Source organism: Bufo bufo, chromosome 2, assembly GCF_905171765.1.
Source record: "Bufo bufo chromosome 2, aBufBuf1.1, whole genome shotgun sequence".
In the NCBI taxonomy this organism is placed as follows: Eukaryota; Metazoa; Chordata; class Amphibia; order Anura; family Bufonidae; genus Bufo; species Bufo bufo.
In genome coordinates this window covers 30,974,473-30,997,999 of record NC_053390.1, presented here as the reverse complement: position 1 = coordinate 30,997,999, position 23,527 = coordinate 30,974,473, and the positions used below count along the sequence as shown (strand labels likewise).

Here is a 23,527-nt window from a genome sequence, read left to right as displayed (position 1 = left end):
TAACATGCACCCAAGCCCACTCTCCCTGACTGGAGCCCTGGCGGAAAGCAGCCCCCCCCGCCCCCCCCCCAATCAGACTTTGCGCCAGTTTCCTGCCAGTGCCAGTTCATGAATTGACCCTACATTATTTATTTTTTTTCAAAAAGTTTCTGCAGTGAAGATCCATGATGGACACATGACGCTGACGCAGGACACACACGGCACAATCCTCTACATGTAGGTGACAGACAGGTCATAATTGATATTTCAAGGCTTCATTTGCAAAATAAAACTCTGAATAATTAGATGGATTTGGTTAATTATAGACTTGAGAATGACTGGCAGCAAACTTAATAGATAAGGAGTCATAATCCAAAGTGAGATTTGTATTCCAGGGCAGTGATAACATCTAGTGCCAATCATCTCACGACTTCTGGACAAAGATCATGGAAGACGCTTATCTTGGCCCTGGGCGATGCAGGCAGACTGGTTACCTCCAGCACTCGTCTTAGAAAATATAATTTATTGCATATGTTAAAACAGAAAAAGTGTATCCATGGAAATAACCAAGTATGTATTTCGAAATCTGACTAAGATCTACTTTTCAAAGTTCGAAAAATATGAGGTTTGAAGATCCCTTTTTCTCTGGTTTTCTACTGATTCGACTCTATTACAGTGAAGGGTTTCCTCTCCGCCCCATTGGGATATACAGGAGGACACTAACACGGTGAGAGGAAAATATGTGTTCGTATCTACCTGAGGATAGACTCTTCAGGGGTTCTCCATTGGTCACTGGTCACTGTATACTATATCTGGTAACTGTATACTCTATTTATCTGGTCACTGTATACTCTATCTGGTCACTGTATACTCTACCTGGTCACTGTATACTATATCTGGTCACTGTATACTCTATTTATCTGGTCACTGTATTCTCTATCTGGTCACTGTATACTATATCTGGTCACTGTATACTCTATTTATCTGGTCACTGTATACTATATCTGGTCACTGTATACTATATCTGGTCACTGTATTCTCTATCTGGTCATTGTATTCTCTATCTGGTCACTGTATACTATATCTGGTCACTGTATACTCTATTTATCTGGTCACTGTATACTCTATTTATCTGGTCACTGTATACTCTATCTGGTCACTGTATACTCTATTTATCTGGTCACTGTATACTCTATCTGGTCACTGTATACTCTTCCTGGTCACTGTATACTATATCTGGTCACTGTATACTCTATTTATCTGGTCACTGTATACTATATCTGGTCACTGTATACTATATCTGGTCACTGTATTCTATATCTGGTCACTGTATACTCTATTTATCTGGTCACTGTATACTCTACCTGGTCACTGTATACTCTATTTATCTGGTCACTGTATACTCTATTTATCTGGTCACTGTATACTATATCTGGTCACTGTATAGTCTATTTATCTGGTCACTGTATACTCTATTTATCTGGTCACTGTATACTCTATTTATCTGGTCACTGTATACTCTATCTGGTCACTGTATACTATATCTGGTCACTGTATAGTGTATTTATCTGGTCACTGTATACTCTATTTATCTGGTCACTGTATACTCTATTTATCTGGTCACTGTATACTATATCTGGTCACTGTATAGTCTATTTATCTGGTCACTGTATACTCTATTTATCTGGTCACTGTATACTCTATTTATCTGGTCACTGTATACTCTATTTATCTGGTCACTGTATACTCTATCTGGTCACTGTATTCTCTATCTGGTCATTGCATAATTTATCTATTTATACTGTGTCTAGTCATTGTACATTCTGTCTGGGTATTGTATACACTATTTATCTGGTCATTGTATATTCTCTCTGGTTACTGTATACTCAATCTGATCAACTCTATTTATCTGGCCACTATATACTCTATCTGGTTACTGTATACTCTATTTACCCGTTTATTGTATACTATATATGGTCATTGACTGCATTATTTATCTGGTCACTGTATACTCTATCTAGCCATTGTATACTCCATCTATCTGGTCATTGTATACCCTGTTAATCTGGTCACTGTATACTATATCTGGGCAATTTATTCTGTATTTAACTGGTCACTGTACGGTCTATTTATCTGGTAATGGTATACACTAGTTATTGAATGCACTATCTATCTGGATAGTATATACTTTATTTATCTTGTCAGTGTATACTGTATATAACTGGTCTTTGTATACTCTATTTATCTGGTCAGTGTAAACTATACCTGATCATGGTATACTCTATTTATCTGGTTCTGGTAATTGTATACCCTACCTAGGTATTGTGTGCACTATTTAACTGGACAGTATATACTTTATCTGATCAGTGTATACGGTATATATCTGGTCATTGTATACTCTATCTGGTCAGTGTATACCATATCTGATCATGGTATACTCTATTTATCTTGTCATTATATAATCTATTTATCTGCTCACTGTATGCTTTATCTGGCCATTGTATACTCTACCTGGTCAGTGTATATTCTATTTATCTTGTCATTGTAAGCTCTATTTATCTGGCCTCTCTAAACATTATTTATTTTAGATTTTAGACTATACGAGACTATGATAGACAGAGATTGTAACAATGTTTCTGTTTAGGCTGTGCTTCTCCCTCCACAATAAAAGGTTCTAGGTCAAAGCCCTTACTGGTCTACAGATAGGGACCGGCATTTAGTAGGAACTACTCTGTCAGACTGCATGAGTGACCAGCAGAAGACACTGGGATGGGGTCACTGGGCCACAGACACTGGGTAAACACCCTGCTGACCAGGGCTCCAGCACAGAGCCTGGACCACCAGCCTGTGAGAGAGAGGGGGACAACAGCTAGCTCAAACACTTATTTAAGCCACATTCCTATCAGTAAGATAAGAGCTGAGCTATAATGAGTGTTTATAAGGTCAGAGAGGACTCCACATTTTTAATAAAGACCAAATTAAAAAAATGTGTTTTTTTTTTTTTAGCTCAAAATGAGTACAATGCAATAATTAAAAAAAAATTGCCCTCAAAGGTGTAGCCTTTAAAGTTTGGCTGCCACTTCCGGTATAATATGCTAAGGCCTGTGATCCCAGCCTGCAGTCTGAACTTCTCGCAAGTGCTTTGGGTGAGAAGTACAGACTCGTGCATGTGCTGTAGGTTGTCACCCCATGTACGGCACGTGATCCCAGAAGTGGTGGCCACATGGGATTGCGCCGTATCTCGGAAAACCCCTTTAAGCCTGGCCAGCAGAGAGAGCGGATGCAACATGGGATAGCTGACGGAGGATCCAGCCCTGGATTAGGTGCCAGGCTAGAAAATAACTTTTTTGGGAAAAGCCGGCCATTAGAAAGAAAAGGAGAGGTGCAGAGTAGAAGTTCTGTAGAGGTGACTCTACAGTTAGCGTGTCCAGTTGTGTAAACACTTCCGGCCCTAGACATATTCTGAAGCTTGATGACCTGCATGAGAAGATATCCACATCCCGCAGCGAAATTTGCAAAGTTGCAACCTGTTCAAAAAAAAAAAAAGGTGCAGAACATAGTCTGACATTTAGGGTCTGCCCTGTGATTGCCTTGCCTAAAGAAAAGTGTGCTCCCCATGTCTAAATACTCAAGTACAAGTCAGATAGAGAAATGCAGCATAAGGAGGAAGATTGTTCGAAACAGACACTTTGGACTATTAAAGGGCATCTGTCAGCAGGTTTGTACCCATGACACTGGCTGACCTGTTCCATGTGCACTTGGCAGCTGAAGACATCTGTGTTGGTCCCGGGTTCATATGTGCCCGCGTTGCTGAGAAAAATGATGGTTTAATATATGCAATTGATACTCTATGAGCAACGGGGGCCGTTGCTGTTACACCTACAGGCTCTGCTCTCTCTGCAACTGCCGCGCCCTCTGCACTTTAATTGACGGGAAGGGTTGCCACCTTCCCCAACAAAAAATACTGGCCAAGTGTATTGATAAAAAAGGGGGCATGGCATAATTAGCGATGTGTCCCTGCCAGGTATCTAACCCATGACCTTCCTCATTGAAGCCAAAGGCTCTAAGCACTGAGCCATAGAGCTCAATGCTAGCACGTGAGGGATTTTCATTACATATTCAGACAGTGGCGAAACTAGAAATGACAGCAAATTTTTGGAATGGGATCTCCCCTTCCCCCTTACATTAACTTCTTTGCAACCCTCTCCTCCCATAAAACCCCCACTCCTGAAGCTAATCAAGATCGCGCTCTCTCAGATGAGGCCCCGCAGCAGCTCTCTCAGATGAGGCCCCGCAGCAGCTCTCTCAGATGAGGCCCCGCAGCAGCTCCCGCAGTTTCCTACATATATACTGTATGCCATGTCACTGTATACAATGTTGCAAACAAATAGTGTAAACGGAGCCCACTTAGGCTTCAATCTCCACTGAGTGTCCCATATTCACCAGTGCAGGAAATACTTGCCGGCTCGTCAGGATAAAATCCGATTTTTTTATTCAAAAAACATAAAAAATAGCAGGATGCAGCTGCACCGTCCTTAATCGTGGCAGAAGATACAAATCCTCGGAACAAATCAAACACATGTGCATCCAATCGGATCGAACTACATCATCTTGGAGGCGGAGCTATCCACCTGCAGTGAAGGCAACCGAAACCTAGACATAGGAGTCAATGGAGATGTCGCAGGATCCGTCAGAAGAACAGAAAAATAAAGAAAAAAACCTAAACAGGATTCTGTTGCACATTTGGCATCCGTTGGAGCCATTTCCATCTGAGATCCGTTTTTTTTTTCCCCCGACGGAACAAAAAGTGCTGCACGCAGGACTTTATTTTTCCGTCTAAAATAACGGCTCAAACGGATGCCAAACGTTCCTTATTTTTCTGTTCTTCTGATGGAGCAGTGACGTGAACGCTCCCTTAGGGCTCCTGTACACAGCCGCATCCGTTTTTCGGTTTTCGCAAAATACAGATACTGGCCACGTGTCTTCCGCATTTTGAGGAATGGAATACGGACAAGAATTTGACATGTTCTATATTTTTGTGTTGGCCGTGGAATGCCCACGGTGTTCTGTCCGCGTGTTTTTTGCGGCCCCACTGAAGTGAATAGGCCCGCACCAAAACGTGGAACGGATGAGAACAAAACATATATTCGCGTGCGTGAGCCCTTAGTCAGGAGGGTTTCTTTAAATGTGGCAGCGGTCGGTGTAATACGTGCGTTTTAAACTTCTGGCATTAGGGGCACTTCCATGATTGATCGTTTTATCATTTTATATGCTGTTTTTTACATTTATTATGTCGGTCGTACGACTAGAAAACTCTGAATATCCATCTTATATTAACATCAAATCACGGCCAGGATCACCCGTCACGTAGAAATGAATAGGATCGCCGCAGCAGTTGCAACCAACCCAGCCGCGCATTTCTATGGGATCGCCGTAGCCCTAGCCGTACGCTGAAAGTGAAGACCATTGAACTCCAGGGCTCCATGCTGTAGTATTTTTCCTATGTATTCAGAGTCCAATGTCCTGGAATCTACAGATAAATCTGCAACATTTTATATATTTTTATGGAACGGCGCAAAATAAATTGCAGTAATCACAAAACCGTCCATTATAGAAGGAGAAGGGTTACAGATACCGTCCGTGTGCCGTCTGTGATGGGCCAGAAGAGGACACAGACGCGGATCGCACACGGACGGTATCCGTACTGTACAGATTGGCGGAGAAGATTGTCAGAGTCAAGAACACTGCTTCCAAAAGTGTGCTTAGCAGAGTGATCAGCAAAACCACAAGACCCTGCTGCAGGTGAGGGACTACGGCTCAGACACTTCTCACCCAGGTCACTTCTAAGCTAGTCTGACTCCAGGCTTAGAACACAACGTGGATACCTATATCCACAAGTGCCACCTAACCCGCCACCATAACTCATCATCACAAGTTATACGTTGCACTAAGTAAAGAGAGACTGTTATACTTTAAACTACGACCTGAGGGAGTATACCATGACCCTACACCTCATCAGGGCCACTACCACTCCCATCACCTGCACCGGCTTCTCAGGGGCACATACAGTACATACACCAATATCTACTGTAGGATTGGGATTTACTCATGGTTTTACTGACTCGTATTCTACAGTCACATCCAGAGCTGCAATCACAATTCTACTGCTGTCCTGCTATCTGGCTGCACCACCTCTGCTCTCTCTGGTGCCCCCTGCTGGTGCAGCGACGTTACACAACCATACTGTACCTGCAGTAAGTCACCATGGGCTCTCAGCCGCCCTGTTAGGGATGTGATGGATTCTGCTATGGGGACAGCAGAATCATGAATTCAGCTCTAGAGGTGTCTAGACTCTACAGCATTCGCTGCCACTACAGACTAGATCAATCCAATGTATGTGCAGGCCTCCTGGTGGGGGGAAAGTTGGAGTGATGTCACAGGAGAAATGTGAGCGCAGCTTTGACTGCGACTGGAGTATGAGACATGATGTAGCAGAAGAACTGTGGCTGCAGCTCTGGAGGCGGTGGAGCATAAGACATAGAGCAACATTAGAATTCTGATTTCAGCTTTGGATGTGACTAGAGCATAAACCATAGTATAACATTATAATTCTGACTTAAGCTTTTGTTGTGACTGGAGTATGACATGTTGCCATTCAGTACAAGAGAAGTACAGTTTTGGATGTGACTAGAGTATAAGCCATCGTGTAATATCATAATTCTCACTGTAGCTTTGCTTGTGACTGGAGTATTAGATTTGTTGCAATTGAGTACAAGAGAAGTACAGCTTTGGATGTGACTAGAGTATAAGCCATAGTGTAACATTAAAATTCTGACTGCAGCTTTAAATTGTGACTGAAGTATAAGATATGTTGCAATTCAGTACAAAATAGGTACAGCTTTGGATGTGACTAGAGTATACACCATAGTGTAACATTATAATTCTGACTGCAGCTTTGGTTGTGACTGGAGTATAAGATATGTTGTAATTCAGTAGAAGAAAAGCACAGCTTTGGATGTGACTAGAGTGTAAGCCATAGTGTAACATTATAATTCTGACTGTAGCTTTGGTTGTGACTGGAGTATGAGACATGATGTAGCAGCAGAACTGTGAGGCAGTGGAGCATAAGACAGTGTAACATTATAATTCTAACTGTAGCTTTGGTTGTGACTAGAGTATAAACTATAGTGTAACATTATAATTCTGACTGTAGCTTTGGTTGTGACAGAGTATAAACCATAGTGTAACATTATAATTCTGACTGTAGCTTTGGTTGTGACTAGAGTATGATACATGATGTAGCAGCAGAGCTATGAGACGGTGGAGCATAAGACGTAGTGTAATGTTATAATTCCGACTGCAGCTTTGGTTGTGACTAGAGTATAAACCATAGTGTAACATTAAAATTCCGACTGCCGCTTTGGTTGTGACTGGAGTATAATATATGTTGTAATTCAGTACAGGAGAGGTAAAGTGCTTGTAAAGTCTCTCAGTGTCTGGGGATGACATCTACATGTAAATTGGAAGCCGATGTGGGGTGACTGGCGAATCCTTGGCACCGTCACTGACACATAGAATGTACGGAGTAAGCGTGTCCGACACCTGGCCGCCAGAGCAGCGATCCGCACGCCGGCGACAGGCGGTGTCAGATTCAGAGACTTCCTGCTCTTCCCTGTGTCCGCGGTGTCAGCACCTCGCTCCATCTTGACCCTTTTACTGCCGCCCCGTGTGCGATCAGGTTACCAACCGCCAAAAAAAAGAAAAACTTTCCGAATCTCTGGGTTTTTTTTTTTTTTTTTTTAGGAAAATGTTCAGGATATAAGCGGGCGGCCGCTCGTAAATGAAAATCCTCGCTGCCAAAACACGTATCGATTGCAAAGCACGTCCCAGATTTATAAGGCACCGAAAGAGGAAAAACTGCAGCAAGAAAAAGAACGCGGTCAGGCTGAGGTCAGCGCCAGAGCGGTCCGCCGGCCGCCACGTTACACGCAATCCACTGACATCTGTGCGTCTGTGGGGAGGGTGCGGATCTGATGCACGCCGCACGCTGCTTTACCCCTCGCCACAAACTGAACTCTGATCCAGAATTACCCATAAAGTGAATGAGAGGATTTAGATTGTAAGCTCTGCGGCCTGCGTCCGGTCTCCTGGGTCAACACGTGTTATGTGAGGCTCATGTATGGAGACGGAGATGATATCGCTATAGCTATCATGTCCCTTTAGGAGGGAAGATGATGGGTCCCCAATGCAGACACCTTACCTGGTCCCACCATCTACCTGTCCGAAAAGTCACAGGACACATCTCCGATGCCATTACCTGTCACCAGGGGGCACCCGCAGCCTGCACCCACTATGACACACAGGGTGGCGAGGATTCAGCCACATTCTCTGATTTACTGACCGGGCAGTGCTGGGCACTATATGACTGTATTATTGGGCACTGTATGACTGTATTATTGGGCACTATATGACTGTATTATTGGGCACTGTATGACTGTATTATTGGGCACTGTATGACTGTATTATTGGGCACTGTATGACTGTATTATTGGAGCACTGTATGACTGTATTATTGGGGCACTGTATGACTGTATTATTGGGGCACTGTATGACTTTATTATTGGAGCACTGTATGACTGTATTATTGGGCACTGTATGACTGTATTATTGGAGCACTGTATGACTGTATTATTGGGGCACTGTATGACTTTATTATTGGAGCACTGTATGACTGTATTATTGGGCACTGTATGACTGTATTATTGGGCACTGTATGACTGTATTATTGGGCACTGTATGACTTTATTATTGGAGCACTGTATGACTGTATTATTGGGCACTGTATGACTGTATTATTGGAGCACTGTATGACTGTATTATTGGGGCACTGTATGACTTTATTATTGGAGCACTGTATGACTGTATTATTGGGCACTGTATGACTGTATTATTGGGCACTGTATGACTGTATTATTGGGCACTGTATGACTGTATTATTGGACACTGTATAACTGTATTATTGGGCACTGTATGACTGCATTATTGGGGCACTGCATGACTGTATTATTGGGGCACTGTATGACTGTATTATTGGGCACTGTATGACTGTATTATTGGAGCACTGTATGACTGTATTATTGGGCACTGTATGACTGTATTATTGGGGCACTGCATGACTGTATTATTGGGGCACTGTATGACTGTATTATTGGGCACTGCATGACTGTATTATTGGGGCACTGTATGACTGTATTATTGGGCACTGTATGACTGTATTATTGGGCACTGTATGACTGTATTATTGAGGCACTGTATGACTGTATTATTGGAGCACTGTATTACTGTATTATTGGGGCACTGTATGACTGTATTATTGAGGCACTGTATGACTGTATTATTGGGCACTGTATGACTGTATTATTGGGGCACTGTATGACTGTATTATTGAGGCACTGTATGACTGTATTATTGGGGCACTATATGACTGTATTATTGGGGCACTGTATGACTGTATTATTGGGCACTGCATGACTGTATTATTGGGGCACTGTATGACTGTATTATTGGGCACTGTATGACTGTATTATTGAGGCACTGTATGACTGTATTATTGGAGCACTGTATTACTGTATTATTGGGGCACTGTATGACTGTATTATTGAGGCACTGTATGACTGTATTATTGGGCACTGTATGACTGTATTATTGGGGCACTGTATGACTGTATTATTGAGGCACTGTATGACTGTATTATTGGGGCACTATATGACTGTATTATTGGGCACTGTATGACTGTATTATTGGACACTGTATGACTGTATTATTGGGGCACTGTATGACTGTATTATTGAGGCACTGTATGACTGTATTATTGGGGCACTATATGACTGTATTATTGGGCACTGTATGACTGCATTATTGGACACTGTATGACTGTATTATTGGGGCACTGTATGACTGTATTATTGGGGCACTGTATGACTGTATTATTGGGCACTGTATGACTGTATTATTGGGCACTGTATGACTGTATTATTGGAGCACTGTATGACTGTATTATTGGCCACTGTTTGACTGTATTATTGGGCACTGTATGACTGTATTATTGGAGCACTGTATGCCTGTATTATTGGGCACTGTATGACTGTATTATTAGAGCACTGTATGACTGTATTATTGGGCACTGTATGACTGTATTACTGGACACTGTATGACTGTATTATTGGGCACTGTATGACTGTATTATTGAGGCACTGTATGACTGTATTATTGGGCACTGTATGACTGTATTATTGGGCACTGTATGACTGTATTATTGGGCACTGTATGACTGTATTATTGGGCACTGTATGACTGTATTATTGGACACTGTACGACTGTATTATTGGAGCACTGTATGACTGTATTATTAGAGCACTGTATGACTGTATTATTGGGCACTGTATGACTGTATTATTGGGCACTGTATGACTGTATTATTGGACACTGTATGACTGTATTATTAGAACACTGTATGACTGTATTATTGGGCACTGTATGACTGTATTATTGGGCACTGTATGACTGTATTACTGGACACTGTATGACTGTATTATTGGGCACTGTATGACTGTATTATTGAGGCACTGTATGACTGTATTATTGGGCACTGTATGACTGTATTATTGGAGCACTGTATGACTGTATTATTGGGCACTGTATGACTGTATTATTGGACACTGTATGACTGTATTATTGGGCACTGTATGACTGTATTATTGAGGCACTGTATGACTGTATTATTGGGCACTGTATGACTGTATTATTGGGGCACTGTATGACTGTATTATTGGGCACTGTATGACTGTATTATTGGAGCACTGTATGACTGTATATTGGAGCACTGTATGACTGTATTATTGGGCACTGTATGACTGTATTATTGGGGCACTGTATGACTGTATATTGGAGCACTGTATGACTGTATTATTGGGCACTATATGACTGTATTATTGGAGCACTGTATGACTGTATATTGGAGCACTGTATGACTGGATTATTGGGGCACTGTATAACTATTATTGGGGCACTGTATGACTGTATTATTGGGCACTGTATGACTGTATTATTGGGCACTGTATGACTGTATTATTGGAGCACTGTATGACTATTATTGGGCACTGTATGACTGTATTATTGGGCACTGTATGACTATTATTGGGCACTATATGACTGTATTATTGGGGTACTGTATGACTGTATTATTGGGGCACTATATGACTGTATTATTAGGCACTGTATGACTGTATTATTGGAGCACTGTATGACTGTATTATTGGGCACTGTATGACTGCATTATTGGGGCACTGCATGACTGTATTATTGGGGCACTGTATGACTGTATTATTGAGGCACTGTATGACTGTATTATTGGGCACTGTATGACTGTATTATTGGGGCACTGTATGACTGTATTATTGGAGCACTGTATGACTGTATTATTGGGCACTGTATGACTATTATTGGGCACTATATGACTGTATTATTGGGGTACTGTATGACTGTATTATTGGGGCACTATATGACTGTATTATTAGGCACTGTATGACTGTATTATTGGAGCACTGTATGACTGTATTATTGGGCACTGTATGACTGCATTATTGGGGCACTGCATGACTGTATTATTGGGGCACTGTATGACTGTATTATTGGGCACTAAATGACTGTATTATTGGAGCACTGTATGACTGTATTATTGGAGCACTGTATGACTGTATTATTGGGGCACTGTATAACTATTATTGGGGCACTGTATGACTGTATTATTGGGCACTGTATGACTGTATTATTGGGCACTGTATGACTGTATTATTGAGGCACTGTATGACTGTATTATTGGGCACTAAATGACTGTATTATTGGAGCACTGTATGACTGTATATTGGAGCACTGTATGGCTGTATTATTGGAGCACTGTATGACTGTATTATTGGGGCACTGTATAACTATTATTGGGGCACTGTATGACTGTATTATTGGGCACTGTATGACTGTATTATTGGGCACTGTATGACTGTATTATTGAGGCACTGTATGACTGTATTATTGGGCACTGTATGACTGTATTATTGGAGCACTGTATAACTATTATTGGGCACTGTAGGACTGTATTATTGGGCACTGTATGACTATTATTGGGCACTATATGACTGTATTATTGGGGTACTGTATGACTGTATTATTGGGGCACTGTATGACTGTATTATTGGGCACTGTATGACTGTATTATTGGGACACTGTATGACTGTATTATTGGGCACTGTATGACTGCATTATTGGGGCACTGTATGACTGTATTATTGGGGCACTGTATGACTGTATTATTGGGCACTATATGACTGTATTATTGGAGCACTGTATGACTGTATTATTGGAGCACTGTATGACTGCATTATTGGAGCACTGTATGACTGTATTATTGAGGCACTGTATGACTATTATTGGGCACTGTATGACTGTATTATTGGGCACTGTATGACTGTATTATTGGGACACTGTATGACTGTATTATTAGGCACTGTATGACTGTACTATTGGAGCACTATATGACTGTATTATTGGGCACTATATGACTGTATTATTGAGACACTGTATGACTGTATTATTGGAGCACTGTATGACTGTATTATTAGATCACTGTATGACTGTATTATTGGAGCACTGTATGACTGTATTATTGGGGTACTGTATGACTGTATTATTGGGCACTGTATGACTGTATCATTGGAGCACTGTATGACTGCATTATTGGGCACTGTATGACTGTATTATTGGGGCACTGTATAAATATATTATTGGGCACTGTATGACTGTATTATTGGGCACTGTATGACTGCATTATTGGGCACTGTATGACTGTATTATTGGGCACTGTATGACTGTATATCTGGCCACTGTATGACTGTATTATTGGAGCACTGTATGACTGTATTATTGGGGCACTGTATGACTGCATTATTGGGGCACTGTATGACTGTATTATTGGGGCACTGTATAAATGTATTATTGGGCACTGTATGACTGTATTATTGGGCACTGTATGACTGCATTATTGGGCACTGTATGACTGTATTATTGGGCACTGTATGACTGTATATCTGGGCACTGTCTGACTGTATTATTGGGGCACTGTATGATTGTATTATTGGGCACTGTATGACTGTATTATTGGGTTACTTTGTGAATGTATTATTGGGCACTGTATGACTGTATTATTGGGCACTGTATGACTGTATAATGGGCACTGTATGACTGTATTATTGGGCACTGTATGACTGTATTATTGGAGCACTGTATGACTGTATTATTGGGCACTGTATGACTGTATTATTGGGCACTGTATGACTGTATATCTGGGCACTGTATGACTGTATTATTGGGGCACTGTATGACTGCATTATTCGGGCACTGTATGACTGCATTATTCGGGCACTGTATGACTGTATTATTGGGCACTGTATGACTGTATTATTGGGCACTGTATGACTGTATTATTGGAGCACTGTATGACTATTATTGGGGCACTGTATAAATGTATTATTGGAGCACTGTATGACTGTATTATTGGAGCACTGTATGACTGTATTACTGGAGCACTGTATAAATGTATTATTGGGCACTGTATGACTGTATTATTGGGCACTGTATGACTGTATTATTGGGCACTGTATGACTGTATTATTGGGCACTGTATGACTGTATTATTGGGCACTGTATGACTGTATTATTGGGCACTGTATGACTGTATTATTGAGGACTGTATGACTGTATTATTGGGCACTGTATGACATATTTATTGGAGCACTGTATGACTGTATTATTGGGCACTGTATGACTGTATTATTGGATCACTGTATGACTGTATTATTGGGCACTGTATGACTGTATTTTTGGGCACTGTATGACTGTATTATTGGGGCACTATATGACTGTATTATTGGTCACTGTATGACTATTATTGGAGCACTGTATGACTGTATTATTGGGGCACTGTATGACTGTATTATTGGGCACTGTATGACTATTATTGGGGCACTGTATGACTGTATTATTGGGCACTGTATGACTGTAATATTGGGGCACTGTATGACTATTATTGGGGCACTGTATGACTGTATAATTGGGCACTGTATGACTGTATTATATGGGCACTATATGATGTTATTATTTGGACACTGTATGATTGTATGATATAGGCTCTGTATGACTTTATATGTGCACTGTATGATGGTATTATTTTGGCACTGTTTGGCTGTATTATTTGGGCACTGTATAATGGTCTATGGGCAGTGTATGATTGTATTAAATTACCTCTGCATGATGGTATTATTTGGGTGTTGTATGCTTGCATTATATGAGCATTTTATGGCTGTATTATATAAACACTATGTGGCGGTCTTATATGAGCACTGTATGAAGGTATTATTTAGTTGTGGTATGACTGTATTATATGAGCACTATATGATAGTCTTATATGAACACTGTATGATGATATTATTTGGGCACTGTATGGTTGTAATATATGAGCACTGTGTGACGGTCTTATATGAGCAGTGTATGATATTATTATTTGGGCATTATATGATTGTATTACATGAGCATGGTATGACGGTATTATTTAGTTATGGTATGTCTGTATAATATGTGCACCTTATGTCTGTATTATATGAGCACTGTATGACTGTATTATATGAGCACTATATGATGGTCTTATATGAGCACTGTATGATGATATTTGGGCACTGTATGGTTGTAATAGATGAGCACTGTGTGACGGTATTATTTGGACATTGTACGGTTACCACCATTACTAAGCCTTATTATGGAGATCCTGGCACTGAATGGCTTGGTGGTCCTGCCGAGGAGAAGGATCGTGGACCCGCGGACGGCGCCAATGCATTGCGGACCGGGCTTTACACGTTCGTGTGAATGAATCCTTAGCCAAATGAATCATTGCAACTTTTTGACCAAAATTTGCAAAAAGAAAGTAGCAAGTGACGGAGCCTTAAGACTGAAATATTCCTGGTATTTTGTACAACAAATGTAACTTACGATTTTGCTAATTTGTTGAAAAAAAAAGTGCAAAACGTCACCTCCTGATACGTCACATTCTGATACGTCCCCTCCTGATACGTCACCTCCTGATACGTCACCTCCTGATACGTCACATTCTGATACGTCACCTCGTGATACGTCCCCTCCTGATACGTCACCTCCTGATACGTCCCCTCCTGATACGTCACCTCCTGATACGTCACATTCTGATACGTCACCTCGTGATACGTCCCCTCCTGATACGTCCCCTCCTGATACGTCACATTCTGATACGTCACCTCCTGATACGTCACCTCCTGATACGTCACCTCCTGATACGTCACCTCCTGATACGTCACCTCCTGATACGTCCCCTCCTGATACGTCACCTCCTGATACGTCACCTCCTGATACGTCACATTCTGATACGTCACCTCCTGATACGTCACCTCCTGATACGTCACCTCCTGATACGTCCCCTCCTGATACGTCCCCTCCTGATACGTCACCTCCTGATACGTCACCTCCTGATACGTCACATTCTGATACGTCCCCTCCTGATACGTCACCTCCTGATACGTCACCTCCTGATACGTCACATTCTGATACGTCACCTCGTGATACGTCCCCTCCTGATACGTCACCTCCTGATACGTCACCTCCTGATACGTCACCTCCTGATACGTCACATTCTGATACGTCACCTCCTGATACGTCACCTCCTGATACGTCACCTCCTGATACGTCACCTCCTGATACGTCCCCTCCTGATACGTCACCTCCTGATACGTCACCTCCTGATACGTCACATTCTGATACGTCACCTCCTGATACGTCACCTCCTGATACGTCACCTCCTGATACGTCCCCTCCTGATACGTCACCTCCTGATACGTCACATTCTGATACGTCCCCTCCTGATACGTCACCTCCTGATACGTCACCTCCTGATACGTCACATTCTGATACGTCACCTCCTGATACGTCCCCTCCTGATACGTCACATTCTGATACGTCCCCTCCTGATACGTCCCCTCCTGATACGTCACATTCTGATACGTCACCTCCTGATACGTCACCTCCTGATACGTCACCTCCTGATACGTCACATTCTGATACGTCACCTCCTGATACGTCACCTCCTGATACGTCCCCTCCTGATACGTCACCTCCTGATACGTCACATTCTGATACGTCCCCTCCTGATACGTCACCTCCTGATACGTCCCCTCCTGATACGTCACCTCCTGATACGTCCCCTCCTGATACGTCACATTCTGATACGTCACATTCTGATACGTCCCCTCCTGATACGTCACCTCCTGATACGTCCCCTCCTGATACGTCACATTCTGATACGTCACATTCTGATACGTCACCTCCTGATACGTCACATTCTGATACGTCACATTCTGATACGTCCCCTCCTGATACGTCCCCTCCTGATACGTCCCCTCCTGATACGTCACATTCTGATACGTCACCTCCTGATACGTCACCTCCTGATACGTCACCTCCTGATACGTCACCTCCTGATACGTCACCTACTGATACGTCACCTCCTGATACGTCACCTCCTGATACGTCACATTCTGATACGTCACCTCCTGATACGTCACATTCTGATACGTCACATTCTGATACGTCACATTCTGATACGTCACCTCCTGATACGTCACATTCTGATACGTCACATTCTGATACGTCACATTCTGATACGTCACCTCCTGATACGTCACCTCCTGATACGTCACCTCCTGATACGTCACATTCTAATACGTCACCTCCTGATACGTCCCCTCCTGATACGTCCCCTCCTGATACGTCACCTCCTGATACGTCACCTCCTGATACGTCACCTCCTGATACGTCACATTCTGATACGTCACCTCCTGATACGTCACATTCTGATACGTCACCTCCTGATACGTCCCCTCCTGATACGTCACCTCCTGATACGTCACATTCTGATACGTCACCTCCTGATACGTCACATTCTGATACGTCCCCTCCTGATACGTCACCTCCTGATACGTCCCCTCCTGATACGTCACATTCTGATACGTCACATTCTGATACGTCCCCTCCTGATACGTCACATTCTGATACGTCACCTCCTGATACGTCACCTCCTGATACGACCCCTCCTGATACGTCACCTCCTGATACGTCACATTCTGATACGTCACCTCCTGATACGTCACATTCTGATACGTCACCTCCTGATACGTCACATTCTGATACGTCCCCTCCTGATACGTCACCTCCTGATACGTCACCTCCTGATACGTCCCCTCCTGATACGTCACCTCCTGATACGTCACCTCCTGATACGTCCCCTCCTGATACGTCACCTCCTGATACGTCCCCTCCTGATACGTCACCTCCTGATACGTCACATTCTGATACGTCCCCTCCTGATACGTCCCCTCCTGAAACGTCACCTCCTGATACGTCCCCTCCTGATACGTCACCTCCTGATACGTCACATTCTGATACGTCCCCTCCTGATACGTCACCTCCTGATACGTCACCTCCTGATACGTCCCCTCCTGATACGTCACCTCCTGATACGTCACCTCCTGATACGTCACCTCCTGATACGTCACCTCCTGATACGTCACCTCCTGATACGTCACCTCCTGATACGTCACATTCTGATACGTCACCTCCTGATACGTCACATTCTGATACGTCACCTCCTGATACGTCACATTCTGATACGTCCCCTCCTGATACGTCACCTCCTGATACGTCACCTCCTGATACGTCCCCTCCTGATACGTCACCTCCTGATACGTCACCTCCTGATACGTCCCCTCCTGATACGTCACCTCCTGATACGTCACCTCCTGATACGTCCCCTCCTGATACGTCACCTCCTGATACGTCACCTCCTGATACGTCACCTCCTGATACGTCCCCTCCTGATACGTCACCTCCTGATACGTCACATTCTGATACGTCACATTCTGATACGTCACCTCCTGATACGTCCCCTCCTGATACGTCACATTCTGATACGTCACCTCCTGATACGTCACCTCCTGATACGACCCCTCCTGATACGTCACCTCCTGATACGTCACCTCCTGATACGTCACATTCTGATACGTCACCTCCTGATACGTCACATTCTGATACGTCCCCTCCTGATACATCACATTCTGATACGTCACCTCCTGATACGTCACCTCCTGATACGTCCCCTCCTGATACGTCACCTCCTGATACGTCACCTCCTGATACGTCACCTCCTGATACGTCACATTCTGATACGTCACCTCCTGATACGTCACCTCCTGATACGTCCCCTCCTGATACGTCACATTCTGATACGTCACCTCCTGATACGTCACCTCCTGATACGTCCCCTCCTGATACGTCACATTCTGATACGTCACCTCCTGATACGTCACCTCCTGATACGTAACCTCCTGATACGTCCCCTCTGAACTATTTTGTCCTTTTAAAAACTGGAGCGAGCAATGAAAAATGCTGCAACGTTTTTAGGCTACATGCACACGAACGTTGTTTGTTTCCGTGTCTGTTCCGTTTTTTTTTTCCGGATAGGATGCGGACCCATTCATTTCAATGGGTCCGCAAAAAATGCGGACAGCACACCATGTGCTTTCCGCATCAGTATGTTCGTCCCATAGCCCCGCAAAAAAAATAGAACATGTCCTATTCTTGTACGTTTTAGGCATTGTTACAATGGGTCCGCAAAAAAAATTGATGGCATATGTATTTTATTTTATTTTTGGACCGCAAAACACATACGGTCGTGTGCATGAAGCCTTACACAAACTTTTTTTTTTTTGGCTACTTTTTGAAGTCTGAATTCTTGAGTGCGTGCCAGATAAATTCCTCCCAATGTCTTCATGACTGTGGAGGCGCTGAGGCGTCCACCCTAACTGCTGGATCCCTCTAAACCAGGGATGCCCAACCTGCATCACTCTAGCTGTTGTAAAACTACAACTCCCAGCATTCCCTGATAGCTGAAGGCTGTCCAGGCATGAAGGAAGTTGCAGTTTTGCAACAGCTGGAGGGCCACAGGTCGGGCATCCCTGCTCTAAACCCACCGCTGGATGATCCCACGTGGGGTGTGAGTTTAGGGTTGCAGCGGCAGGGGCCCCACCGCTGGTGCAGTGCATTATGTAGGGGAGATTCCCAAGTGCGTCCCCTGGTGGCCATATTGCACGCCTCCCTCCTCTACCTCTTTGGTGCTCTTCTACTTTTCCTTTTTTAAAGAAGTTCTGCAGCAGCTGCAGATACCAGCCAGGCAGCTCATGCAGACCCTTGTGCACCCTCCACGGAAGGGGGTTAAGAACCTCCAATTACAGAGACATCATGTCAATCACTGCTTGGAACTTACCCTATCACATTGCTCTGCTGCTGCAGAACCTCTTGTTTTTTTTTTGTTTTTTTTAAAGAAAAAGGCTTTACGTAAAAAGCCTATCACCAATCTATGGTTTGGTGGGGTCTGGAGGGGATTGATGTAAACCAATGTCTTCTTCTAAGAGGTTCAGCAGCAACACATAAGACACAACGCAGCTGCTGCAGAACCTCTTCTTAAAAAAAAAAAAAAGATTTTTATGGAAAAAAAAAACATCACCAATCTATGCCTTGAGGACTACCACCCCCAGCAGAAGTGAACTCATATAAGGCAACGCTTTCTTCTAAGAGGTTCGGCAGCCACCTGTATATATAACACACGGCCCAGCTGCTGCAGAACCTCTTTGTCAAGAAAAAAACCTTAGGGAAAAACCCTATGACTAGCCCTATGACTACCACCCCCAGCAGAAGCAAACTGATATAAGGCAATGTCTTCTTCGAAGGGCGGCCATCTGTATCTATAACACACGGCCCAGCTGCTGCAGAACCTCTTTGTCAAGAAAAAAACTTTAGGGAAAAACCCTATGACTAACCCTATGACTACCACCCCCAGCAGAAGCAAACTGATATAAGGCAATGTCTTCTTCGAAGACATGTATCTATAACACACGGCCCAGCTGCTGCAGAACCTCTTTGTGAAAGCGGGATTTCATAGCTGTGACTTACACAATAGGTCATGATGAACCTTCTCTGTGTGAGACCACCTCTATGAGAAGACCACCCTCTTCCAGATTCCCAGCTGGCCCTATTTTGGGACGTTGTCTCTCAGAGGTCCCCCCCCACCCTCAGTACCCCACCCAACCTGCACCCTCCACCCTTGTGATGTCCCATGGGGGGGCACAGACTGACTGTCAGCAGTCGGCTGCTGGTGCCCAACAGGTTGATCTGGCAGTGAAATAGTCGCTCCCTGCAGTACCGGCAGTGTCCGGCAGGGGGCGCCCGCGGCAGCTTTTTGCTCGCCTCCCTGGTACAGAGATTGCTGCTCTTGCAGTCCCTTCTCTGTCAGTGGCTTCCTCAGTCACATGGGTTGTGTGTGTGAGTTTAAAAGAGCCTAAATCGTGTCTGGCTGGTGCAGTGGAGGCTTCCAGGAGCCCATTGGGAAGTGCTGGATATATGGTCACACAGGAGGAGCAGCAGCAGCCCCTGCACCCACTGTAAGTACCCCTTCTGCAGCTGGCATCCCAGCCCTGATCTGACATGTTGGTGGCAAGGACACAATTGATGCTGGCTGATGGCAGCAGGAGCCCTGGGGCTGTGTGGCCCCTGGGGTGCTGTCCTGCTGTGCATGGTCCTGGGGGGGGGGGAGCAGTGATGCAGTTTTCGGAAGAGCTGAGCAATTAAACTTGGAAGGGAGTGGCAGCAGAAGAAGAGAGGCTTCTATGTCATTGTCCAGACTCCTCATCACCCAGCGGCGGAGCTGAGGACCTTCCTGCCAGGGTGCAGCAGGACCTTGCCAGGGTGCAGCAGCAGGACCTTTGCTCCTTGGATCGATTGCATGGACTTTGTTGCATTTTGTGTTTATTTTGGAGACATAATAATAATAATAATATTTACCCCCCCTTGTCACAATGTGTCCCCTTGTATGTGCATGTATGGGATGTTGCTTCCTGCTGGCATTTCCTCTGCGCTGCTGTGGTGCCTGCTCAGTGTTACCAGGCGGCGGAGGGGGGGCGGGGGGGAGCTGGCAGCCTCTCCTAATTGTCAGATTTTATATTTTTTTGCCTTTTTTAATGGGGTCTGCTCCCTTATAAATCGTACTTCAAAGCCGGGGCTGTGGCGCGTCTCGCCTGCGTGTGTGTGTGCGCGCGCGATTTCTCTCTCTCCGGGTCGCAAGGAAAACCTTTATCAGTTTTTAAGCGCCGGCTGTTTACATCGCCGCCGACCTCGCTTTACCTTTTTGTGTGTGTGTGTCGGTGAAGGGTTAAATTATCTGCCAGTAAAACCCATTGCGGCGCTTGGAGCTTTAACCCCTTTTTGCCAGGATCCCTTTTGGAGCTTGGTGAGGGGGGGGGGGGGGGGATAAAAATGTCATTTAAAAAAATAAATATTCGAAGAGAAATATTTAAAAATGAAACGATCAAAAAAAAAAATATATATATATATATATATCAAGTTTGTGGAAATCTCTGGGATTTGTGTAAGAAGTTCTCCCTGTTCATCCCGCGCCGTCCCCGGCGCTGCTATTGGAGAAACGATTGGATCTGCCCCGATCCTGTCAAACGCGACTTTTGATTGGTCGGCGACAAATGTGACCATTTTTTGGGCTTTGAACCCATGCGGTTTGTGTACGGCTCTATCGGCGTAGGTTTTTATTTTTTCGCTATGAGCGAGGGTCCGTCATCGTCCTCCGATCGGTTTCCGTATGGCGAATATAACGCTCGTCTATAAAATCGGATTGTTTATCGTCTCTTCAGCTGTAAATCTCCATGAAATGAGCTGAGGACTCCGGATTCGGAGGTTGATCCTCCGCAGGAGTCTCGAGTTCTTCGCGTCTCCGTAGTTCACTCCTTAGTCTTACAGATAAGATTAGATCCTGTCTAACACGGAGCCGTCAGAACCGTATGGCGAAAGTTCTTCAAGTATTGGGGGGGGGGGGGTGCAATCATTTATGTAAATTCATCACCAGTGCCCCGTGGATTAACCTTTGCTGCGCCGGGTGCAGGGCGCGATTACTTGGTTGACGACGGCTGTTACGTTGTATCGTCTTGAGTTCGCGGTCTGGACAGAGATAATCATTTTTTCCCGCCTTGAACTCTTGTATCTGTTTTGTTTTTTTTGGTCAGAAACTCCGGCGCTGGATTTTCTCAAGTTTATTAAGGCTGATTGTGGTGTCACTGGGAGAGGGGAGCTGCGGACATTATCGGTCTGCGCCTGTCCAAGAAGCGCTCTATGGGGAAGTAAATGAGTATTTACACAAACCATGCATCGTTTCCACATGACGGCTAATTGCTGCTGATATGCAGCGCTACATAGTTAACCAGTGCGGGGTATGTCAGAGGCTGGCGGGGAAGGGGAAGCTACTGGTGTCACTGGTGGAAGAGGGAGATACTGGAGTCACTGGTGGAAGGGGAAGCTACTAGAGTCACTGGTGGAAGGGGAAGATACTGGTGTCACTGGTGGAAGGGGAAGCTACTAGAGTCACTGGTGGAAGGGGAAGATACTGGTGTCACTGGTGGAAGGGGAAGATACTGGTGTCACTGGTGGAAGGGGAAGATACTGGAGTCACTGGTGGAAGGGGAAGCTACTGGAGTCACTGGTGGAAGGGGAAGATACTGGTGTCACTGGTGGAAGGGGAAGATACTGGTGTCACTGGTGGAAGGGGAAGCTACTAGAGTCGCTGGTGGAAGGGGAAGATACTGGTGTCACTGGTGGAAGGGGAAGATACTGGTGTCACTGGTGGAAGGGGAAGCTACTGGAGTCACTGGTGGAGGGGGAAGCTACTGGAGTCACTGGTGGAAGGGGAAGATACTGGTGTCACTGGTGGAAGGGGAAGATACTGGTGTCACTGGGGGAAGGGGAAGCTACTGGAGTCACTGGTGGAAGGGGAAGATACTGGTGTCACTGGTAAAAGAGGAAGATACTGGTGTCACTGGTGGAAGGGGAAGATACTGGTGTCACTGGTAAAAGAGGAAGATACTGGAGTCACTGGTGGAAGGGGAAGCTACTGGAGTCACTGGTGGAAGGGGAAGATACTGGTGTCACTGGTAAAAGAGGAAGATACTGGTGTCACTGGTGGAAGGGGAAGATACTGGTGTCACTGGTAAAAGAGGAAGATACTGGTGTCACTGGTGGAAGGGGAAGCTACTGGAGTCACTGGTGGAAGGGGAAGCTACTGGAGTCACTGGTGGAAGGGGAAGATACTGGTGTCACTGGGGGAAGGGGAAGCTACTGGAGTCACTGGTGGAAGGGGAAGATACTGGTGTCACTGGTGGAAGGGAAAGATACTGGAGTCACTAGAGATAAAGGGAAAGATACTGGTGTCACTGGTGGTTTATAGATTAATACTAGAGGCAGTGGTGGGGAAAAAAGATACTGGAGCGACTGGTGGATAAACAAATTAAGGAATAAAGAATTATGT

At 44.4% G+C, this 23,527-nt stretch overlaps 2 protein-coding genes across 4 annotated transcripts in view; both read left to right on the top strand.

Moving 5' to 3' along the window:
* Nucleotides 1-535: 535 nt before the first annotated feature.
* LOC120990684 (mucin-1-like) lies at nucleotides 536-18,487 on the top strand. Its single transcript, XM_040419591.1, has 2 exons — nucleotides 536-604; nucleotides 15,101-18,487. The coding sequence occupies exons 1-2, from the start codon at nucleotides 536-538 to the stop codon at nucleotides 18,485-18,487; spliced, it is 3,456 nt and encodes a 1,151-aa protein (XP_040275525.1).
* A 2,012-nt stretch (nucleotides 18,488-20,499) lies between these two features.
* Nucleotides 20,500-23,527, top strand: part of CNTFR (ciliary neurotrophic factor receptor) — a 379,375-nt gene continuing 376,347 nt past the window's right edge. For 2 of the 3 annotated variants that reach the window (XM_040420848.1, XM_040420844.1), the window contains exon 1: nucleotides 20,500-20,603. The gene's annotated coding sequence lies outside the window, so the exon portion shown is untranslated. The remainder of the gene's footprint in view (nucleotides 20,604-23,527) is intronic. The other variant, XM_040420847.1, reaches the window with a different exon arrangement.

Excerpts from the sequence above, each read along its gene's own strand:
- LOC120990684 (XM_040419591.1), top strand. The coding sequence starts at position 536 with ATGGAAATAACCAAGTATGTATTTCGAAATCTGACTAAGATCTACTTT. Across the intron at positions 605-15,100 it reads CAAAGTTCGAAAAATATGAG|TGCAAAACGTCACCTCCTGA; the intron begins GTTTGAAGATCC and ends TGAAAAAAAAAG.